The sequence below is a fragment of the Cetorhinus maximus genome, chromosome 7 (assembly GCF_964194155.1).
Source record: "Cetorhinus maximus chromosome 7, sCetMax3.hap1.1, whole genome shotgun sequence".
In the NCBI taxonomy this organism is placed as follows: domain Eukaryota; kingdom Metazoa; phylum Chordata; class Chondrichthyes; order Lamniformes; family Cetorhinidae; genus Cetorhinus; species Cetorhinus maximus.
This window is the reverse complement of record NC_135885.1, coordinates 59731464-59751582: the sequence shown is the minus strand read 5'-3', so window position 1 is coordinate 59751582 and position 20119 is coordinate 59731464. Positions and strand designations below refer to the sequence as shown.

General features: G+C 45.9%; 1 protein-coding gene across 1 annotated transcript in view; it reads left to right on the top strand.

The window, feature by feature from the left end:
• The window catches only part of LOC144682408 (high-affinity choline transporter 1-like), a 108996-nt gene that overhangs the window by 21750 nt on the left and 67127 nt on the right, over nucleotides 1–20119 (top strand). The window contains exon 3 of the mRNA XM_078544820.1: nucleotides 4910–5065. Within this exon, the coding sequence (XP_078400946.1) occupies nucleotides 4910–5065 (156 nt within the window). The remainder of the gene's footprint in view (nucleotides 1–4909; nucleotides 5066–20119) is intronic.

Genomic DNA, 20119 nt, shown 5'->3' with positions numbered 1-20119 from the left:
CACTGACCATCTCCAACAAGAGAGAATTTAACCATCGCCCCTTGACATTTGATGGCATTACCATCACTGAATCCCCTGCTATCAACATCCTGGGGGTTACCATTGACCAGAACCTGAACTGGACCAGCTATATAAATACTGTGGCTAGAAGAGCAGGTCAGAGGCTGAGAATTCTGCAGAGGCTAACTTACTTCTTGACTCCCCAAAGCCTGTCTATCATTTACAAGGCACAAGTCAAGAGTGAGATGGAATACTCTCTGCTTGCCTGAATGAGTGCAACTCCAAGAAGCTCAACACCACCCAATACAAATCAACCTATTTGATTGGCACCCCATCCACCACCTTCAGCATTCACTCCCTCCGTCACTGGTGCACAGTGGCAGCAGTGTGTGCCACCTACAAGATGCACTGCAGAAACTCACCAAGGCTCCTTCGATAGCACCTTCCAAACTCGCAACCTCTTACCACCTAGAAGGACAAGGCCAGCATGGGAACACCGCCACCTGCAAGTTTCCCTCCAAGTCATATACCATCCTGACCTGGAACTATATCGCGGTTCCTTCACTGTCGCTGGTTCGAAATCTTGGAATTCCCTTCTTACCAGAACTGTGGGTGTTTCTACATCACTTGGACTGCATGGGGCTCAAGAAGTCAGCACACCATAACCTTCTCAATTAGGGATGGGCATTAAAAACTGGCCTAGCCAGCGATGCCCACATCCCATGAATGAATATGTAAAAAAAGCCTGATGGTTGCATTTATAGAGCTCAAGAGACCGTGAGGCAGGGAAAATGTGAAATTACTTTAAATCAAACAGCTACACATGGGCCAGGATCTTTAGGTCGGCGAGCGGGGGGCGGGGCCTGCTCACCGACGTGTAAAATGATGCAGGATGACGTCAGGTGGAGCTCCCGATGTCACGCCGCGTCATTTCAATTTTCAGGTCGGCAGGGGCACAACCGAATCAGCTGTGCGCCCGCCGACCTGTCAACCGCCAATTGAGGCCATTGACAAACTCATTAATATAATTAATGGACGTGGCCGCCCAATCTTAGGGTTGGTGGACAGGCCGGGAGCCCTGGCGGGCTTCAGAAAAAGCATGAAACCTCATCCACAGGTGGGATGAGGTTTCATGAGGGTTTTAAAAATGTAATAAATGTTTGATTTAAAGTGATGGACATGTCCCAACTCATGCAACAGTGTCACATGAGGGGACATGTCAGAGAAATTTTGTTTTTCTACATTTACCATTTTTAAATTTGGCGCCAATCTCCCTGAGGCAGCACTTAACCTCAGGGAGATGAGAGCGCTCTTTCGCGTGCATGCGTGAAAGAGCGCACTCCCAGCTGAGGGAATTCTAACCCCACCGTCCGCACAGGGAGCGCGTAGCGCTTCCTGGTGGACATCACGCTGGGCGGGCCTTGATTGGCCCGCCCACATAAAATGGCGGTGCGCCCCCAATCAGGGTCGCTGACTGGAGGCGCATCTGCACACGCCCGTTCCTGCACTTCCCCCCGAAGGGGGGAAAATTCTTCCCTATGGAGTTCTAAACATTGACAGTTTCAGAAGCATATGGTGGAGACAACATGGAGCCAGAAAAAAGATAGAAATAAGAATGACAATAAGAATGCACAGAACGCTTTTTAATAATCTTAGTGCTGTGTGGGGAGTTGGGATTATTTCATTTTAGTCTGAAAACAGTGGTGTAAGATATGAGTGACACCATCCTGACTTGGAAATATATCTCTATTCCTTCACTGTTGCTGGGTCAAAATCCTGAAACCCCCTTCCTAACAGCACTGTGGGTGTTCCTACAACACATAGACTGCAGCGGTTCAAGAAGGCAGCTCACCACCATTTTCTCAATGACAATGAGGGATGGGTGACAAATACTGACCTTGTCAGCAACACTCATGAACGAATTGAAAAAAACTGTCCAGAGAAATTTTATCTATTTCATCATGCTGCTCATTAACATGGGCAAACTATGCCACATGACCCCTTTTTAGTACGTTAGTGGCACTTTGTTGACAATCAAATTCTGAAATTAGTCAGCACTAAACTTGTATGTGAGTTCTCACCTTTTACATTTGATTTACATTATAGATTACTGCAAACACTTTTTTTGCCTTGGCTAGATGAATAAACAAGGACTTGTTGAATTTTAACCTCCCTTGCTCTTTTCCATTAGAAGTTTGGTCAATTTAGCTGCCAGTTAAACGTGCTAATGCATTCCTCAGGCGAAATCATCCCAGATTTGCACTAAGCATAGTAGCGGGCGGGAAAAAGAACGTTTTACCTGCCGGCTGCAATGGCAGCTTTCACACTGTACCATTCCAATCCCTCTCATTACTCATGCATTCCCGGGACATACGCCATTTCGATTAACACACCACACTGTCACCTTGCCGCTTCATCACACCGACCTTGCTGTTTCATTACATCAGTTCTAAGAACCTCTCTTGGTTAAGTCTGAAGGCCCCTTAATGCATCCCAGAGAGTGCTGGCCACCACTTGGATGGCCAGAGTTTAGTGCACTGCATGGCTGCCCAAGACCTCACCAACACTGTCCCACTCCACCTTACCGATTGGCAGCAGCACTGGACTGCATGATGTGCTTTCAGCTCAGGTGCAGGAATTCTCTAAACCCACACTGCAAGGCTGCACTGTTAACTTGAACCATGGGGGAGACTGGTCCAAACTGGGATGATGACATTGCAAGGGGCTGTGAGCACCTCCAGCAGTGACTGCTCTATGACGAGCTTTAGCAAGGAGAGTGTACAACTTGCCCAGTTGTCCAATTGTTCTGCAGTCCACTGAAATGCTCATTAGTCTGTGCCCGATGGGTGAAAAGCTCTGGAGCACTTAGTGGCACTTTCAAGCCTCAGAGTTGCTTGAGTGGACAGATAAGCTAGAGGCCCAATTCCAAGCATATCAATAAAGCTGCATCTGAACTGTCTCAGCTGCAGAGCAGCTTTATGCAAGGTCACTTTATGCAAGGTCTCCCTAATGTGTGGCTGCTTCCCTCCCCCCCACCCTGCACATGCTTGTGATCTATCATCAACCACAGTGCAGCACTTGCCTGTCCCCCCCACCCACCCCACAAGTCGCCTCAACCACAGGGCAGCCCTTGCACCGGCACTGCACTGTAAGCCAGCCAGGAAAAAGCAACTTGCGTATGCCCTCACCTGAATGCGCATCACCTCAACCTTGTAGTCTAACAGGTGAACCTCCCGAGCTCTGTGCAACATTACTGCGCACTCACCTCTGCGCTCTCTTCGAACTGCAGCTTGCCAGGTGCATGCCTTATATATGCTGTTGTGAAACATGTCGTCATGCAATTATGGAAAATTCCACTCCTGGTTATGGGGTCCTGGCATCTAACCTCTGCCATTTCAACACAACACGTGAATGTTTACTAGAATACAAGAGTGCATAAACTCCACTATCTCAAGATAATATGGAAAATCAGCCATGGATTTCCTGGACAGATGTTTCTATTAGAATTTAATTTGCATTCCCAAAATAGGTGTGTTTTGTAGATTTAATCCTTTGTAATGACATTTTACAATCCCAACATTTGAACATAAATTATGTAACATTTCTCATATGTTAAATTGTCAAAAATCTTGAAATGTGACTCTTGCCCTCTAACGTATTTTATTGGAAACATGTTTCTTTGCAGCACAGTAACCTTTAGCTGACATGGAAAATTTCTAGCATTCTCGGGTTATATTTTAATGACCTTTTTTATAGGAAGTAGTGAAGAGATTACTCTGAGTAAAACAGCTATGCAACTTGTCATACTTTCATAAGAAAACATTTAATTTAAGTAAAAATGTTCTAAATGGTTTTGTAGAATCACATGACAATTTAAAGTGTCATATACCAAATTTCAACATACATCTTTTCTAAATGTTACAGAATGTTGGATAAAATTGGTTTAAAACCTCCTTGTCTGTTACCCATAATATTCCACAGTCCAAGGAGAATCATTACTGTTTTGTGAAGGGAATGTCACCCACTCAGTTCTGAAAGAGCCACAGAGCACATTTTATTTTTGCAATATGACTATACCATCACATCATAAGATCATTAGAAATAGGAGCAGGAAGAGGCCATTTGTCCCACCCACCTGCTCCGCCATTCAAAAAAGTCATGGCTGATTTGAATGTGCCTTAACTCCACTTTCCTGCCTGCCCCCCATAACCTTTGTCTCCTTTGTCGATCAAAAATCTGTCTAACTCAACCTTGAATATTTTAAATGACATGGCCTCTATTGGTTTTTGTGGAAGAGAATTCCAAAGGCTAACAATCCTCTGAGAGAAGAAATTTCTCCTCATCTGTGCCTCAAATGGGAGACTCCTTATTGTTCAACTATGCCCCCTGATTCTAGATTCCCCCATTAGCGGAAACATCCTCTCAGCATCTAGCCTGCCAAGCCCCTTCAAAATCATATATGTTTCAATAAAATCACTCTAATTCTCACACATTACATTTCATCTACCAAATCTTTTGCCCAGTCACCTAATCTAGCCCTTTGCAGACTCTTTGTACCCTCCTCTCAACGTGCCTTCCAGCTTATCTTTGTATCGCCAGCAAATTTAGCTACAATACTGGTAGTCCCTTCTTCCAAGTCACTAATATAGATCATAAATAGCTGAGGCACCAGCACTGATCCCTGTGGCACATCCAAGTGACATAATGATTTTACAGAAACACCGGTAATAGTATTAGCAATGTGATTGGTATTATCATGCCAAGAATAATGCAATTGCACAGCATACATCATTTATTTCATAATTGTTTGCATAACAAATATTTGCAATATATAGTTACTGCCAGTAATTGTCATAATAAACAAAGGAATCCAATTTAACAAATTGGTTTTTCAATAACATTTTTGCAGGCGGCTTGTTTTTCGCTAAAACAATGCGTTCAAGGAGGTATGTGACCATGTTGGACCCCTTTCAGGAAACCTATGGTGGAAAGATAGGTAGCCTGATGTTCATCCCTGCTGTCATGGGAGAGCTGTTTTGGACAGCAGCTGTTCTAACAGCCCTTGGTGAGAAAATATGGCATTAATTATAAGAACTTTCTTGCTTTTAACCTGTAAATAATGAAGAAATATTTCTAAAGAAAGCTCTTTGTTTAGTTTTGAAGCAAGCAGCAAAATACCGCAGCCCCAAGCTTGTGAGATTCTACTCCCAACACAGAATCTTGCTTAACAAGAGTATAGATTGAAGAGTTGGAACTTGAGTTCAGCCCATCTGATTTAACATGCTCCAAATTATCTTGTCATAAAGATTGATCGCCAAAAATTCATTAGCACTAAAAATTGGCTGCAATGGTTTATTTGCCTGATTCTCTCAACAGCATTCCTATCAAGCACAGCTTTACATTAGAAGCAGTCTCATGAGTTCAGAGCTTATGTATCTCCTATGAGCAGAGGAAATTAAAAGGAGATTTGATAGAGGTTTCAAAATCATGAATGATACTGATAAGGATAAACTGTGTCCAGTGGCAGAAACCTGAAGACAGATTTAAAGTGATTCACAAAAGAATCAAAGGTGACATGAGGAGATAGTTCTTACACAGTTGTTGTGATTTGGAATGGACTTCCTGAAAGGGTGGTGGAAGCAGATTCAATAATACAAATAAAAAGAGAATTGGATAAATACCTGAAGGGAAAAAAAAATACAAGCCTATGGGAGAAAGAGCAGGGAACTTGGATTAATTGGATGGCTCTACCAAAAGGGTGGCACAGGCACGATGGGCCAAATTACCTCCTTCTGTGCTATATTATGATTCTGTGATCCATTTGAAAGATTGCACCTCTGACAGACAGAACTACAATGAAATATCATAATCAAAGTATATTAAGCTATATGCTCAATTCCTGGAGTGGGATTTGAATCTCCAACCTTCTGACTGAAGAGGTAAAAGTATACCAACTGAATCCCGCAATGGGGAATGAACCGAACTGAAACCACGCAAAATTTTACACACAAGAATTTTATATCCAGCAGGTAAAGGGCACATTTATTCCATCAATTTTAACAATGAAATTTTTTTTAAAAAACTTTAAAAAGAAAGTAATGTAGAAAACTTTGTTTGAAAAGAATTGAGGTGATAAGGTAAATCATAAAGTAACAAATAGATGCCAACAAACTTGTAAATTTGCATTTGTAGGAAGAAACAAAGACAGTGGAAGAGAGATTCTACAAAAAAATGAGGTAGCATAGAGAAAATATGAAGTTTGATGTTGTAGGAGGAGGAAAAATGCATAGGATGGTATATTTACAGCTTAGAAAGAGAGGGAATGAAAGCTCAAGGAACGATGCCATCTCAATATAGGAAAGGGCAGTAGGAAGGATCAAGAAGAAAGAGGGGTGAAAGGGATTACTTGTCCCAAAATTTTTTAAAATACTCTGCTCAGGTGTCTCAGAGAATTTGAAGAATTTTTCCAAATGTGGAAGCAACATCCAAATCTTGGATGGACTTGGAATTCCTAGTCAATTAGTTATCAAAGGGAAAACAGGTTTTTGGCTAAAAAGCAGGACAAATCATATTTGGCCAATTATCGCACCATCAGTCTAATTACAATCAACAGCAAAGTTGTGGAAGCTGTCGTTGACAGTGCTATCAAGCGGCACTTACTGAGCAATAACATGTTCACTGATACTCAGTTTGGATTCTGCCTGGGGCACTTAGCTCCTGTCCTCAATAGACCCTTCTTACAAACATGGAAAAAAGAGCTGAATTCCAAAAGTGAGGTGAGAGTGATTGCCCTTGACATCAAGGCAGCATTTGACTGAGTGTGGCATCAAGGAGCCCAAGCAAAGCTGGAGTCAATGGGAATCAGGGAGAAAATAGTTGGAGCCAGACCTAGCTCAAAGTAAGATGGTTGTAGTTGTTGGAGGCCAATCATTGCTGCAGAAGTTCCTCAGGATAGTGTCCTCAACCCAAACACCTTCAGCTGCTTCATCAATGATCTTCCTTCCACCATAAGGTCAGAAGTGGCGATGTTCGCTAATGATTGCACAATGTTCAGTACCATTCGAGACTCCTCAGATATTGGAGCAGTCAATGCATACAACAAGACCTGGACAACATTCAGGCTTGGGCTGATAAGTGGCAAGTAACATTCAGGCTATACAAATGCCAGGCAATGACCATCTCCAGCAAGAGAGATTCTATCCATCTCCCCTTGACATTCAATGGCATTACCATCATGAATCCCCCACCATCAACATCCTGGGAGTAACCATTGACCAGAAAATTAATATTCACTTCTTCCGCCACAAGCGCATAGTGTCAGCAGCGTGTACCACACTTAAGACACACTGCAACAACTCGCCAAGCCTCCTTCAATAGCATCTTCTAAACTCATGACCCTTATCACCTAGAAGGACAATGATAGCAGATCCATGTGAACAGCACCACCTGCAAGCTCCCCTCCAAGCCACACACCATCCTGACTTGGAACTATATCACCATTCCTTCACGGCCTCTGGGTCAAAATCTTGCAACTCCCTTCCTAACAGCACTGTGGGTGTACCTACACCACATGGATGCAGCGATTCAAGAAGGCAGCTCACCACCTCCTTCTCAAGGAAAATTAGTAAAGGGTAACCCTTGCAAGTGATGCTCATGTCCTATGAAAGAGTAAAAGAAATGCACACAAAAGTTCATCATCACAGTTACCTTCAAAGCAACTGGCAATGTGGTCCTTGCCCAGATCTGAGTTTGAAATTGTGATTGTGGCTGCAGCTGGTGCCATATTTCAATGAAGACATTTTTATTGAAGCGCAGATGTCTCATTTGTTGTTCCTCACCGAGGATCAGGTAGCAGAGTTGGTCCCTGAGCATTCTGGATAGATCTAGCCTCCCACCGAGAGTCCTTCTTCATCCATCCCCCTTCCAGCTGCTTGTCTTGCTCTGCAGGTCCTGTGGTCATTCTCCAAGTCATTCAGTATTCCAAGGGGAAGGCTTACTAGTGCGCCCACGTGTAGGAGCAAGTAGTTTGTACAGAAATCTTGAAGTCAGCAAAAATTCTTTCACTTCCTGTAAACCTTTACAACTTAAAACAACTATAGAAAGCAACAAACACTTGTAGAATCATAGCAAAAGCCAGACAAAATCAACCAGCAACTAATCTGCAAGTAGTTAATGATCCCTTTAAATAGTACACTTTTCAGGGTGTGGTGGGAGGTGGGGGTTGGTCCTTCCTCTTCTGTACACATGTTGAGCTGTGTGAGGTTAAAAGAGGGTATATGTTGGAGTTTTGAGTTCCAAACTGGCACCATTGATATCAAATCAGTGTTACACACTGATGATATCATGATCTGTCTACTCTGCATACTTTCAGCAGACATTCACTGCTCATGTGCTAACATCCTCAGCTATATGGCATCCGGCACATTCAATCCACAAGTGTGCATGTACGTTGCAGATACTATGTTGAAGATCTAAGGGCACTTGGAGTACTGAAAAAGAGGTCACTAACTGTCCCAATTTCTCACCCACTGTGTTCCTGATGAACTAAAGTGTATGGATAACTTTACTGAAGTGAATGGAGACCACAGTGGTAATTTGGCCACTGTGCTGCAAAGTATATTTGAGTTACGTATGCTGAAGGAAAATGGTGAACATAATTTGGAATCATCATCAAACGTATGGATAGAGTTGAATGATGAATGGGGAGAGATCATTGTAATAATTGGTATTTCCCAGGGGTCAGATTTGGACCACTGCTTTTCTAGATATATGTTAATGACTTACGCTTGGGTGTTCAAAGCACAATTTTAAAATTTACAGATGGCACAAAATGTGGATGTATTGTGAACTTTGAGGAGGATTGTGCTAGACTTCAAGAGGACATAGACAGGCTGTTGAATGGGTAGACACATGGCAAATCAATTTAAAGGCAGAGAAACGTGAAGTGATACATTTTGGTAGAAAGAACAAGGAGAGGCAATGTTAATTATAGGGTAAAATTCTAAAGGGAGCGCTTTGTGCTCAATTTGTTTGATCGAGGTGGCAAGCCAGGTTGAGAAAGTGGTTAACAAAGTATCTGGGATCCTGGACTTTATAAATTGAGGCACAGAGCATTAAAGGAAGAATATTATGATGAACCTTTAGAAAACACTGGTTCAGCCTCAATTGGAGTCTTGGGTAGAATTTTATGTCCCACGGGCGGGTGGGCGCACACCCGACCCAATCGGGCATAAAATAGCATGCGATGATGTTGGGTAAGCATCCCAATGCCATCACGCACCTGTGTGATATTTCGCTCAGTGGGCACGAGTGGATGCCGGAGCCACGCCCGCCATTAATTAACAGGCCATTGAAAAGCCAGCTGACGGCAATTTTTCATTGCCCGTGCATTTTTGCGCTTGTCGCACAGGCAAAATAGGTAGGCAGGCAGCCCCCAATTTCAAAAACCTTATCCAAGGGCAGGATAGAAAGGGTCAGCAAAATTGACAGTGTGAGTAGTGAGGAGTTTGGTAGATAATTTGCCGCTGGTGTCTTATGGTACTTGGCAGTTTCATCTCTGTTAGGGGCTTCATTGTTAGCATTTCCAGACTTCATTTCAGGACCCCTTGGTGTCTTCAAAGGCCCCGGAGGATTCAGACCATTTGGACCCTTCCGGGTATCACACAGTCTCCTGTAACCCTGGTAAAGGGGATTGTGCTCTCCACTGGTGGCACCTCCTCTGAGGAGGATCAGAGGGGCAGAAGGGAGAGGAGGCCAGGTGCCCCAATGCAGCTTCCAGTGGAGCGACCTGTGGGAGGAGAGGCGCAAGCCAAAGATATGCAGGGCCAGCAGGAAATCCAAGGCAGAAGGGACCGCAGAAGACGCCACTATCCTGCTGCTAGGGTTTACAGGCAGCAATGCAGCTACCTCAATATGTTCGAGGTGCAACGGTGAAGGAGGCTCCAACTCCCAAAGGAGACAGCGACCTCCATTTGTCATATGATTGGGCCTGAGATCAGCTCCAACTGTATGGATGGACTTCCCATGCCAGTGGCTCTGAAGGCCTCCAGCTATGCCTCCGGCTCTTTCCAGGGATCAGTGGAGGATCTTTGTGGAGTCTTCCAATCAGTTGTCCTTAGTTGCGTCAAGCTGGTGACAGAAGCTCTATTCAGGCAGGTACTGATCTTTATTCTTTGCCAGGCCAGCCAGGCTGAGTGAGCCAGAGAGTTTGCAGCGATTGCTGGGTTCCCCCGCAACCAAGGTGCAATCAACTGCACACATGTGGCCATCAAGGTGCCAGTGGGTCAGCCGGGTGCCTTCATCAACAGGAAGGGCTTCCACTCCAAGAACGTGCGGATAGTGTGTGACCACAGGATGCAGATTCTGCAAGTCTGTGCAAGGTACCCAGGCAGCTCCCATGATGCTTACATCCTCAGACACTCCCACATGCCGAGGCTCTTCAGTGCTCCAGCCCCACTGGATGGATGGCTGCTGGGTGACAAGGGCTATCCTTTGAAGAGATGGCTCATGATGCCTCTCCGCCACCCAAGAACAGAGTCGAGCAGCGTTACAATAAGAGTCATGGCTCCACAAGGGCGGTGATAGAGAGGACCATATGTGTTCTCAACATCCGCTTCCAATGCCTAGACCATTCAGGGGATGCACTACAATACCCCCAGTGCAGGTGTCACTGATCGTGGTTGCAGGCTGTGCTCTCCATAATCTGGCACTGGCAAGGGGAGACCCACTGGAGGAAGAGGGTCTTGACACAGCTGCACAGGCCACAGATGATGAATCCAGTGGTGAGTCAGAAGAAGAGCACAGTGAAGAGAATGCAGCGGGCATGGAGGCAGACCTCAATAACCTCCAGGGAGGCAGGGACACCAGAGACATCTTCATCCGTCAGCTCCTTCAGCTAGGCTACCAAAGATCTACTTCTACCTCATGCCAGGGCTGCTGCCTCCATCTCGGATGTCTGAAAGGACTCATTCATTTGCACCCAAAGTCCACTCAATGCCTGTGCAATAAAGTTTTGAGCCACCCACATCCAGCTTTACATACAGGCATACCCTGCACCACTTTAAATAAAAAAGGTGAAGCATACTCAGGCCATTACAACAAAAGGAAATTTATCTCATGTTAACACTCATAACAAATTAACAGAGCCTTCTCTGGTCTTCAACCCCAGACCAGTTAAAATAAACAAAACATTGCACCACAGAAGATCACCCATGACCAATCCCTCTTGTGCTCATGGTGCCGTAAACTTATGTGTGCGAATGCTACATCTTGGTGCTCCCCCCTCGATAGCACCAGCATTGGAGACAGCCTGCTGACTCTGCTGTCTTGTTGGCCTTGATTACCTTGATGGTCGTCCCTGGCCATTGGAGCCTATGCTGGCCCCGCCAGGGAGAGAGCGGCCAGTGCCACAGCTGGCAACTCCCCAGTCGCTGCAGCCTCATCAGATGCCATGGTCACTGGCAGAGGGGTGGAGGAGCTGCTGCCATCATCCAGAGCACCCTGAGAGGAGCCCGCAGAGACAACAAGCAGGTCGTGTGCCAACATGAGGTTGCTCTGGATCTCCCTGCTCACCATTGATGGACGGGCACCTAGCTGGGATACTGGGTACCTCATCCATCTCCAACACTGGCACTGACCACCTGAGGGCATTGCCTGTGTGAGGGTTTGCAGGTCCGAGTGCAACCCCAGGAACCCCTGATTCTGTCCCTGGAGCTGCCTCTCCATGAGAGTCACCACTCTCTCAATGGAGGAGGCAGTGCGCTCAGCCATGAGGGTCACCACAATGCTCATGCTCCGCATGGACACCTCCACAACAGAGACCATGGCACGCATACCGTCATGGATCTCCGCCATATCCTCCCGGACATCTTGTGGGGCATCCAGCATCTGCCGCCTAATGAACAACTCCAGAGGCTCATCACCTGTTTTCGGACTCAGCATTTTCCTGATCTCCAGCAGTCCTCCAACTGCCAGCGCCCTGGGCACTCTCTGCCTCTGCCTGCACCTCAAGCAAGTGTGAAGTGCCCTCACCGCTGTGCACCAACATTCTAGCCAAAGATCTAATGCCCACTGAGGTGCTGGTATTTGCGCTGGTGCCTGGTTCAGAGATTGGGTGTGACGCAGGTGCTTCTGGAGCCTGGTGGGCCTCTAGTGCCAGGGTTGACTCTTCGGGGTCCTGCGATTGGGTGTGAGGTGGCAAATCTAAGGGAGAACAACGACATGTCATTAGTTTAAGTCATCACACTGTCACTGTGCATGCCAGGCACCCTAGTGAGACCTTGGAGATCTGCATCACGGTGCCGTTCTCTTTCAATGATCAATGAGGAATGCAGTTTCGACTACACAATGATGGGACTACACAAGAATGTTTGCAGCATCTGAAACTCTCACCTCTGGGCATTGCACTCTTACCTTTGTCTGACACCCCAGCCTTTCTGCAGCTGGGTTGACAGAGGTACGGAGGTGCCTCTCCAGGTCCATGGCATCCTGCTCATTCCTGGAAAGGATTAGGAGGTTGGCTGGGCCTCCTCCGGTCCACAACCTTTCAATGTCATGGGACGTCTTCTCCTGAAAGGACAGAGGAGCATAGATTAGCCCCCTCACTAGCTGCAGCGCCATTGCAGCCTGGCAAACCCCACCTGAGGAACACTTTGCTGGGCACACCGGAGTCGTGACTCTCGAGTTACAAGGCACTCAACCCAAACAGCCAGGGCTCACCCCCTTGGCCAGCTCCACCGTCATTGACGGTTGGCACTCAGATTCTAACACCCCTGAGCTCCATGGTGGGGGGGATGGCCAGATCTTAACACCTCACCACACTGATCCATGCCAACATGATGCTCACCCTTCCTGAGTGCAGCAGGTCATTAAACCTCTTGCAGAACTGTACCCAGGTGTGCTGCACCACATCATGGCTGTTGACCAGCACAGCCACCTCCTCCCAAGCTCTTTTCATTAGGTGTGGTGGCCTCCTCCTTCCATCCCTTGAGACAAAGGGATGCCACCAAAGGTAGCCACCTCCTCCAGGAGGACTGTGAGGCACTCATCGGAAAACCGGGGGGGGGGGCGAGTGCCTACCCAACCTGCCTTCCCACCTGGAGTCTGCAGCCGCATTACTCTCCATAATTTATACTCGCTTGCTCACAACACTGGAGTTCTCCTCATTGCCGGCAGCCTTCCAGGACCTGACTGTGCCGGTTTTAAACCGGCCGCCGGGTCGCCATTTTCCCCCACCCCTGCCCGCCACTTGCCGATCAATGAAGAGCCATGTTTCACGCTGGGTGGGCCTTAATTGGCCCACCAGTGTGAAATTGCGGGTGAGGGCCGACCGCGTATGGCAGACCGTTTTACGGCTGCTCCTGGGCCCGTCCACTGCACCCGCCCAAGAACCTCAAAATTCTGCCCCTTGCATCCAAATCTAGGCACCACACTTTAAGAAGGATATAAAGGCTTTAGAGACTGGGTAGAAAAGATTTACAATGGCTCCAGCGATGAGGGACTTCAGTTATCTAGATGGATTGCAGAAGCTGTGCTGGTCTCCTTAGAGAATAAAAGATTGAGAGGAGATTTGATAGAGGTATTCTAAATGAAGAGGGAACCAGACAGAGTAGATAGAGAGGAACGGTTCCCTTTAGCAGACGTTTCGAGAACCAGAGGACACGGAGTTAAAATGATTGGCAAAAGAACCAAAGGTGACAGGAGAAAATGCTTTTTTTATACAGTGAGTGTTTAGGATCTGGAATGCACTGTTTGAGAATGTGATGGAACCAGATGCAATTGTGGGTTTCCAAAAGGATTTAGATAAGCACCTGAAGATAAAAAAAAAATGTAGGGCTATTGGGAAATAGGATATGAGTGGAACTGGCTAATTTTCTCTTGTAGGGAGCCGATGCAGATTCAATGGACCGAATTGTCTCCTGTGCTGTAATCATTCCATGATTCTAAGATTCTATGAGGAAACACTAAGTGAAAGAGAAGACAAAGCCTGATTGATTGAGTAATCAGTCAAAGAATGAGTCACCAACTACAGCATACGCATGACGATTTGAGAGGAAAGAGGATAGCCATGAATGTAGCATTGTGACAGGCCACATATGATGGTGACATATTTAGAAATCAATTGTACCAGACCTGGAACCAGATTCTTGAGAGAGAAAAAAATATTCACTTAGGAGTGAAGTCCTACAGGTAACAAGATCACAGATGAAACAGTCACATTGAAAATGATATTGACAATTTTAGATTTGTGGGGAACTTTGAAGATTATAGTTAATTTGAAAGTGAACAGCATCTTCTATAACCTTATAAAATGCCTATGAAAGGGAATGGAAAAGAAAGGGACATTAGCTTCCCTTTGAAACAACATAGCACTTGGACAAGCAGAATAAAAGAGTAAGTGAGATCAAAGAAGTTGTGCAGAACAGGTACACATCTTGAATTTTGGTGATAATAGTAAGGAACAGAGAGATATGGCATTTGGATACTTAGATCAGATAAATTTGATGATCTTGATGTTGGTCATAATGTTGGTACAAATCAGATCAATTGAGGAAAATTCTTTACCAAATGCAACAGAAATAAGAAATGAACAAAAGACTTGCATTTATATAGTGACTTTCATGACTACAGGATGTCCCAAAGTGCTTTAGAAAAAATGAAGTATTTTTGAAGTGTTTTTGCTGTTGTAATGTAGGAAATGACAGCTTTCTGTTTTGGGCAATCAGAAATTATACCTCTTAACGAAAAGGAATATAAAGGAGAATTCACTTAAAAAGCCCATGGGATCCAAGAGTATGTAGCAAAGGGTAGTGGTTAACGGGTGTTTTGTGGCTGGAAGGCTGTTTCCAGTGCGGTTTCACAGGGCTCAGTATAGGTCTATTACTTTTTGTGGTATATACCAATGATTTAGACTTAAATGTAGGAAACATGATTAAGAAATTTGCAGATATGAAAATTGTGTGGAAGAAGGCTGGAGGAAAAGATCAGTGGCCAAGTGGGCAGAAAAGTGACAAATGGAATTCAGTTTGGAGAAGTGTGAGGTAATACATTTGGGAAAGGCAAAAAATGCCAACAGTATGCACAATAAATGTTGGGATACTGAGAATTATAGAGGACCATGTGAACGGATCCCTGAAGGTGATTGGACAGGTAGTTAAGGTGCTTTGGAAAGCATGCAGTTCTCTTCTCTTTATTAGCTGAGGCATAGAATGTAAGAGTAGGGAGGTTATGTTAAGTGTATAAAGCACTAGTTAGGCTACAGTTTTGGTCACTGTATTACAGGAAGGATATGATCGTACTAGAGGGATTGCAAAGAAGATATATGGGGATGTTGCCAGGACAGGTCAATTTTAGCTTTGAGGAAAGATTGGATAGGCAGGGGTTGTTTTCTTTGGAACTGAAGGGGTTGATGAGAGATCTAATTGAGGTGTATAAAATTATGAGGGGCCTAGTAGAGTGGAGAGGAAGGATCTATTTCCCTTAGCAGAGAGGCCAATATGCAGGGGGTATAGATTTAATGTAACTGGTGGAATAATTAGCAAAGAGTGGAGGAGACATTTTTTCACCCAGAGAGTGGTGGAATCTGGAACTTGAAAGGGCGATAGAGGAAGAAAATTTCAACACATTTAAAAGTACTTGGGTATGCATTTGATGTGCCATAACCTACAAGATTATGGGCCAAGAGCTACAAAGTAGGATTAAGCTGAATTGATTTTTCAGGCTGACACAGTTACAATAGGGTAAATGGTTTTCTTCTCTGCTGCAAGTTTCTACAATTCTACATTTCTAAGATAAGAATCTCTTTTGTTGCAAGAGATCAGGATTTAAAGATACTGGCAGGACATGAACACAAGAAATAAGAGCAGGGGTAGACCTTCTGGCCTACTGAGCCTGCTTCACCATTCAGTACGATCATGGCTGATCTTGGGCTTCAACTCTAATTTCCTGACTCATCCCCATATCCCTTGATTCCTTGAGAGACTAAAATCTTTAAATCCCAGTTTTAAATATTTCAACGATGGAGCATCCACATTCCTCTGGAGTAGAATATTCCAAAGATTCACAACCCTTTGAGTGAAGTAATTTTTCCTCATCTTGGTTCTAAATGATCAATCCCTTATCCTGAGTCTGTGCCCCTGTGTTTTAAATTCCGCGACCGGCAGAAACAATCTCTCAGTGTCTATCCTATCAAACCCCATCAGAATCTTATATGTTCCAATGAGATTTCCTGTCATTCTTCTAAATTCCAGAGAATCTAGGCCTAATTTATTCAACAACTCATCATAGGACAACTCCCTCATCCCAGGGACCAATTTAGAGAACCTTCACTGTACCGCCTCCAATGCAAGTAAATTGTTATGACCACAGCTACGCAAACCAAATCCCAGAGGGAAACTTGGCTTATGGGCCATACCATTTTTTTTGCATTCTGAAAACGAGAAGGGGATGTACTGATTTCAGCAGTAAGATTTAAAAAATTAAAAGTAAAAGTTTTATTAACAAGAATAAGAGAAAACTTAAGCACTCAAGGTTACAGATACACAGTTAAACTTAGTCTTACAAAACACTCCCCCAGAAATACTCTCTACTTGCTCAGACCCACAAGTAAACACTTTCCAGGTAACACTTCCTTATAGATGTTTAACTATAAAAATTCCAGTAATATTACCCAAGGCAAACTGTTATAGCTTCAATAAAGTCATACCACATGACCTGCAATTCCCTTCCACTCTGCTGTGAAAATCCAAAGTTCAAAATAAAACTGCTTTTTGCTTTTTGCAGCCCAAGACTTTTCTGACTTGACTGGATGGTTAATTGAAACTGCATTGTCTCTTAGCCACTGCTCCAGCTATAGCTCCAGCTGCTACATCTTACAGCTCTAGCTCAAGAGTCCTCAGCTCAAACAGCTCCAGCTCAAAACAGCTCCCTTAAGCTCTCCATGGTAACTCTAAAATACATGTTTTCCCTTTCATCTGAGGTTCCATTGCTCTCACACCTCTTTGAATCTCAAATTCGTCCTAATATAAGATATTTAATGTTTCCTTCTTGTCTTTGCTTTTGCATCAATAAAGTATACTATCCCCACTTCTATTTACATATGGACCTCCTGCAAGATGCAAACATGTTTCTTGATATCTCTGACCCTCCTTTGATATGCAAACAAACTCTCAACTTATCTAAAAATGCAAATGTTAGATCCAACCTGTTTACTTGTACCTCAAACCTAATGCCTCTATCCTTTTCCAGTTTCAAACCCTTCCAGATAACCTGTCTCCTATTAATCTCTGCCCAGCTTAATTAAATCATACACACAAACACATGCAGACATTTTCACAGAATAACACACTATTCCCCAAAAATATTTTTAAAATCCATTTCTCACAATATCCTTTCTTAAATATGGGGCGGAATCATCCCAGCTTTGCATTAAATGTGGTAGCAGGTGGGTAAAAGAACGTTTTACCCACCAGCCACAATGGTGGATTTTCACACCGTGTCATCCCAAACCCGCCACATTAGGTATGCATTCGCGGGAAACATGCTCACATTCACCCACCATGCTGCTTCATCACGCCAGGCGTCATATTTAAAGTCCAGCCGCGCAGATCTCAGTGCTTCCAGCCCACGACTACTGCAGGGAAGAAACAGACTGCATCCCACAGGTTTAATGATGCATCACTGGAATGCCTTTTGGACCTCATGGAGGCTCACCATGGTGTCCTCTAGCCCTGCTTTGGCCGCAGGATGGGCTGCGGCATCACCAATCCAGCATGGCAGGTGGTGACAGCAGTGGTCAACGCCAATGCCCTACAAAAGAGGACAGTCTCCCAGTGCCGCTTCGGGATGAATGGTCTCATTTGTTCTGCCAGGGTAACTCACTCTTTTCATCATTCTCAACTCACACACTCACAAGCCCATCACACATCCACAGGGATCTCACACCTCAAGGAACAACACCACTAACTCTCACGTACACCCTCACATCTCCATCAGGCTCATATCATCTCGAACTCACATCCTCATCCTATCCATGTCTCCGCTCACCACACAAACATCCCATGCAGTGCCATCTGTCTCCATGCAGGAGAAGCTGGCTCACATCAGCAGGGAGAGGTCCCAGACTAGGGGTGGAGTGGCCCACATTAGGCCCCTCACTCACTATGAGGAGTGTGCCATCGCGCTGACTGATGAGGACATGGACCCTGTGGCCACGGTGAGGTCAGCAGCGAAAACCCACATGAGGATCCTGCACCACATCTTCCCTCCCTCAACGCAACATTGAGTGCTCTCTCTCCTGCTTTTGACTCTGCTGCCACACACTATTATCTCTACTTTGGTTCACAGGGAGCTCTGACAAGGGACTGACACCTTCAGTCAGCCAGACCCTCAGCTTCCTCCGGATCCTCATCTGCAGCTAAGCAGACACCTCCTCCAGCGAAAAGGTGGAAATAAGCAGCCCAGAAGACCCTTCACAGCCACACCCTCCAGCAGTGCACGGCTTGGTGGGACCTAGATCTAGAGCAGGCTCAGACTCACAATCTGGTGGTGACCGCAAGGACATGTGCCCGCAGCAGGGGGAGGCAGGTTCCACCGAGCTCCCCAGCACTCGGAGGACTGCTGGGGAGGAGGCATCTGGGAGGTCCGAGTCAGATGACGAGCCTCTGGATTTGGCCTTCCAACTCATCGTGGAGAGTCAGCAGAAGGCAGGGGAACAGCACGCAGAGCTGTTGAAAGCCCTCAACAGAGTGGCACGTGAGTTGGAGGAGTGCATCGCCTGCTTAATGATGCAGTGGTGCCCATATGCGCTTGTATGGAGATTTCCATGGGGAGGATGGCGGATGCCATGGAGACCCTGGTCCTGCAGAATGCAGAGATATGTGCAGACCTGCACTCCATTGTGAGAGCCATGGGTGAGTTCTTGCAGTGGCAACGCGAGAGGGAAATGGGGCACCTTGATGTCCCATTCCTCCAGGTGCTCCTTCCCCTTAATGAGTCAGGCTGGGGCCCTTGGGCGCCCGAAGGGAGGAGGAGAGGCAGCTGGACACCCCTGGGTCATCCACTGAGGAATCTTAGAAGCTGTTCTTTTCCTCTGAGTTCACTTTGCCTGTCAGCCCCTCAACCTCGTCCTCTGACACCACAGAGGGAGCAGTCAGCCCACGAGTGAGCCTGGAGGGAAAAGTGTGTGTGTGTGTGTGTGTCAGTGCCTTTCGGAGCCTCGTGCAAGCACTCACACGCACGTGGATCCTTCGCATATCACACTCACCTCAATGTCTTGAGAATTTTCAATGCTGCCTGCTGAGGTTCACTTTCCATCTGAGTTGTCCATCTGAGCTGACCTGCATCTCCGCCCAACCACTGGTCATACTCCCATGCAGCATCTGATCTCGCCCACCAAGACTCTCATTTCACTTTCGATTTGGGAATCATGGCCTGGATTCACTTTTTTGTAAGCCCCCCTGTCTTTTTCCCTCCCCCAGTCACCCATTTCCTTTCCCCCATCACTGTTGAAACCCCCGGCATCACCTTCCACCTCCCCTCCATGACCTACCAGCCACAAACCTTTTCCTTCGAGGATGTCGAGGTGAACGTGCATATTCCCTCTTTTCCTGAAAATCCCACCCCCATCCACATTAACCTTCACGTCCTCGTCCTTCCCACCCGCAGAGTCTGTGTCTGCCTCTCAGTCCCCATCAACCACCCTCGCTGTCCCTTCTATCTCTACCGCCGAACCCTCACCCTCCCACCCTAATGCCTCACTCTGCCATTGGCCATTCTCACATTCCATCATACCAGGTCCACCCTCAGTTTGCTCCTCAGGGGGCAGGTATGCATCTATCAGACCCCTCCCTTGCATGTTCACCTGTACATCCCTCCCTCCAAACCCCTTCACCCCTTTGCACCCCTTCACCCCAGAACCCCTACCCTCATGAATCCCTTCCCCTCCCCTATGTGCTCCCAACCCCTAGGACTCCCACCTGCTTATCCCCCTCCCACTTCCTGACTCCCTCAAATATTTATTTCTTCCGCCACTCTTAGTCCTTTCCCCCCCTCCCAATTCCTTCCTCCAGCCTTACCTCTTCCTCCAGCCCCACTTCTTCCTCCAGCCTTACACCTTCCCCCT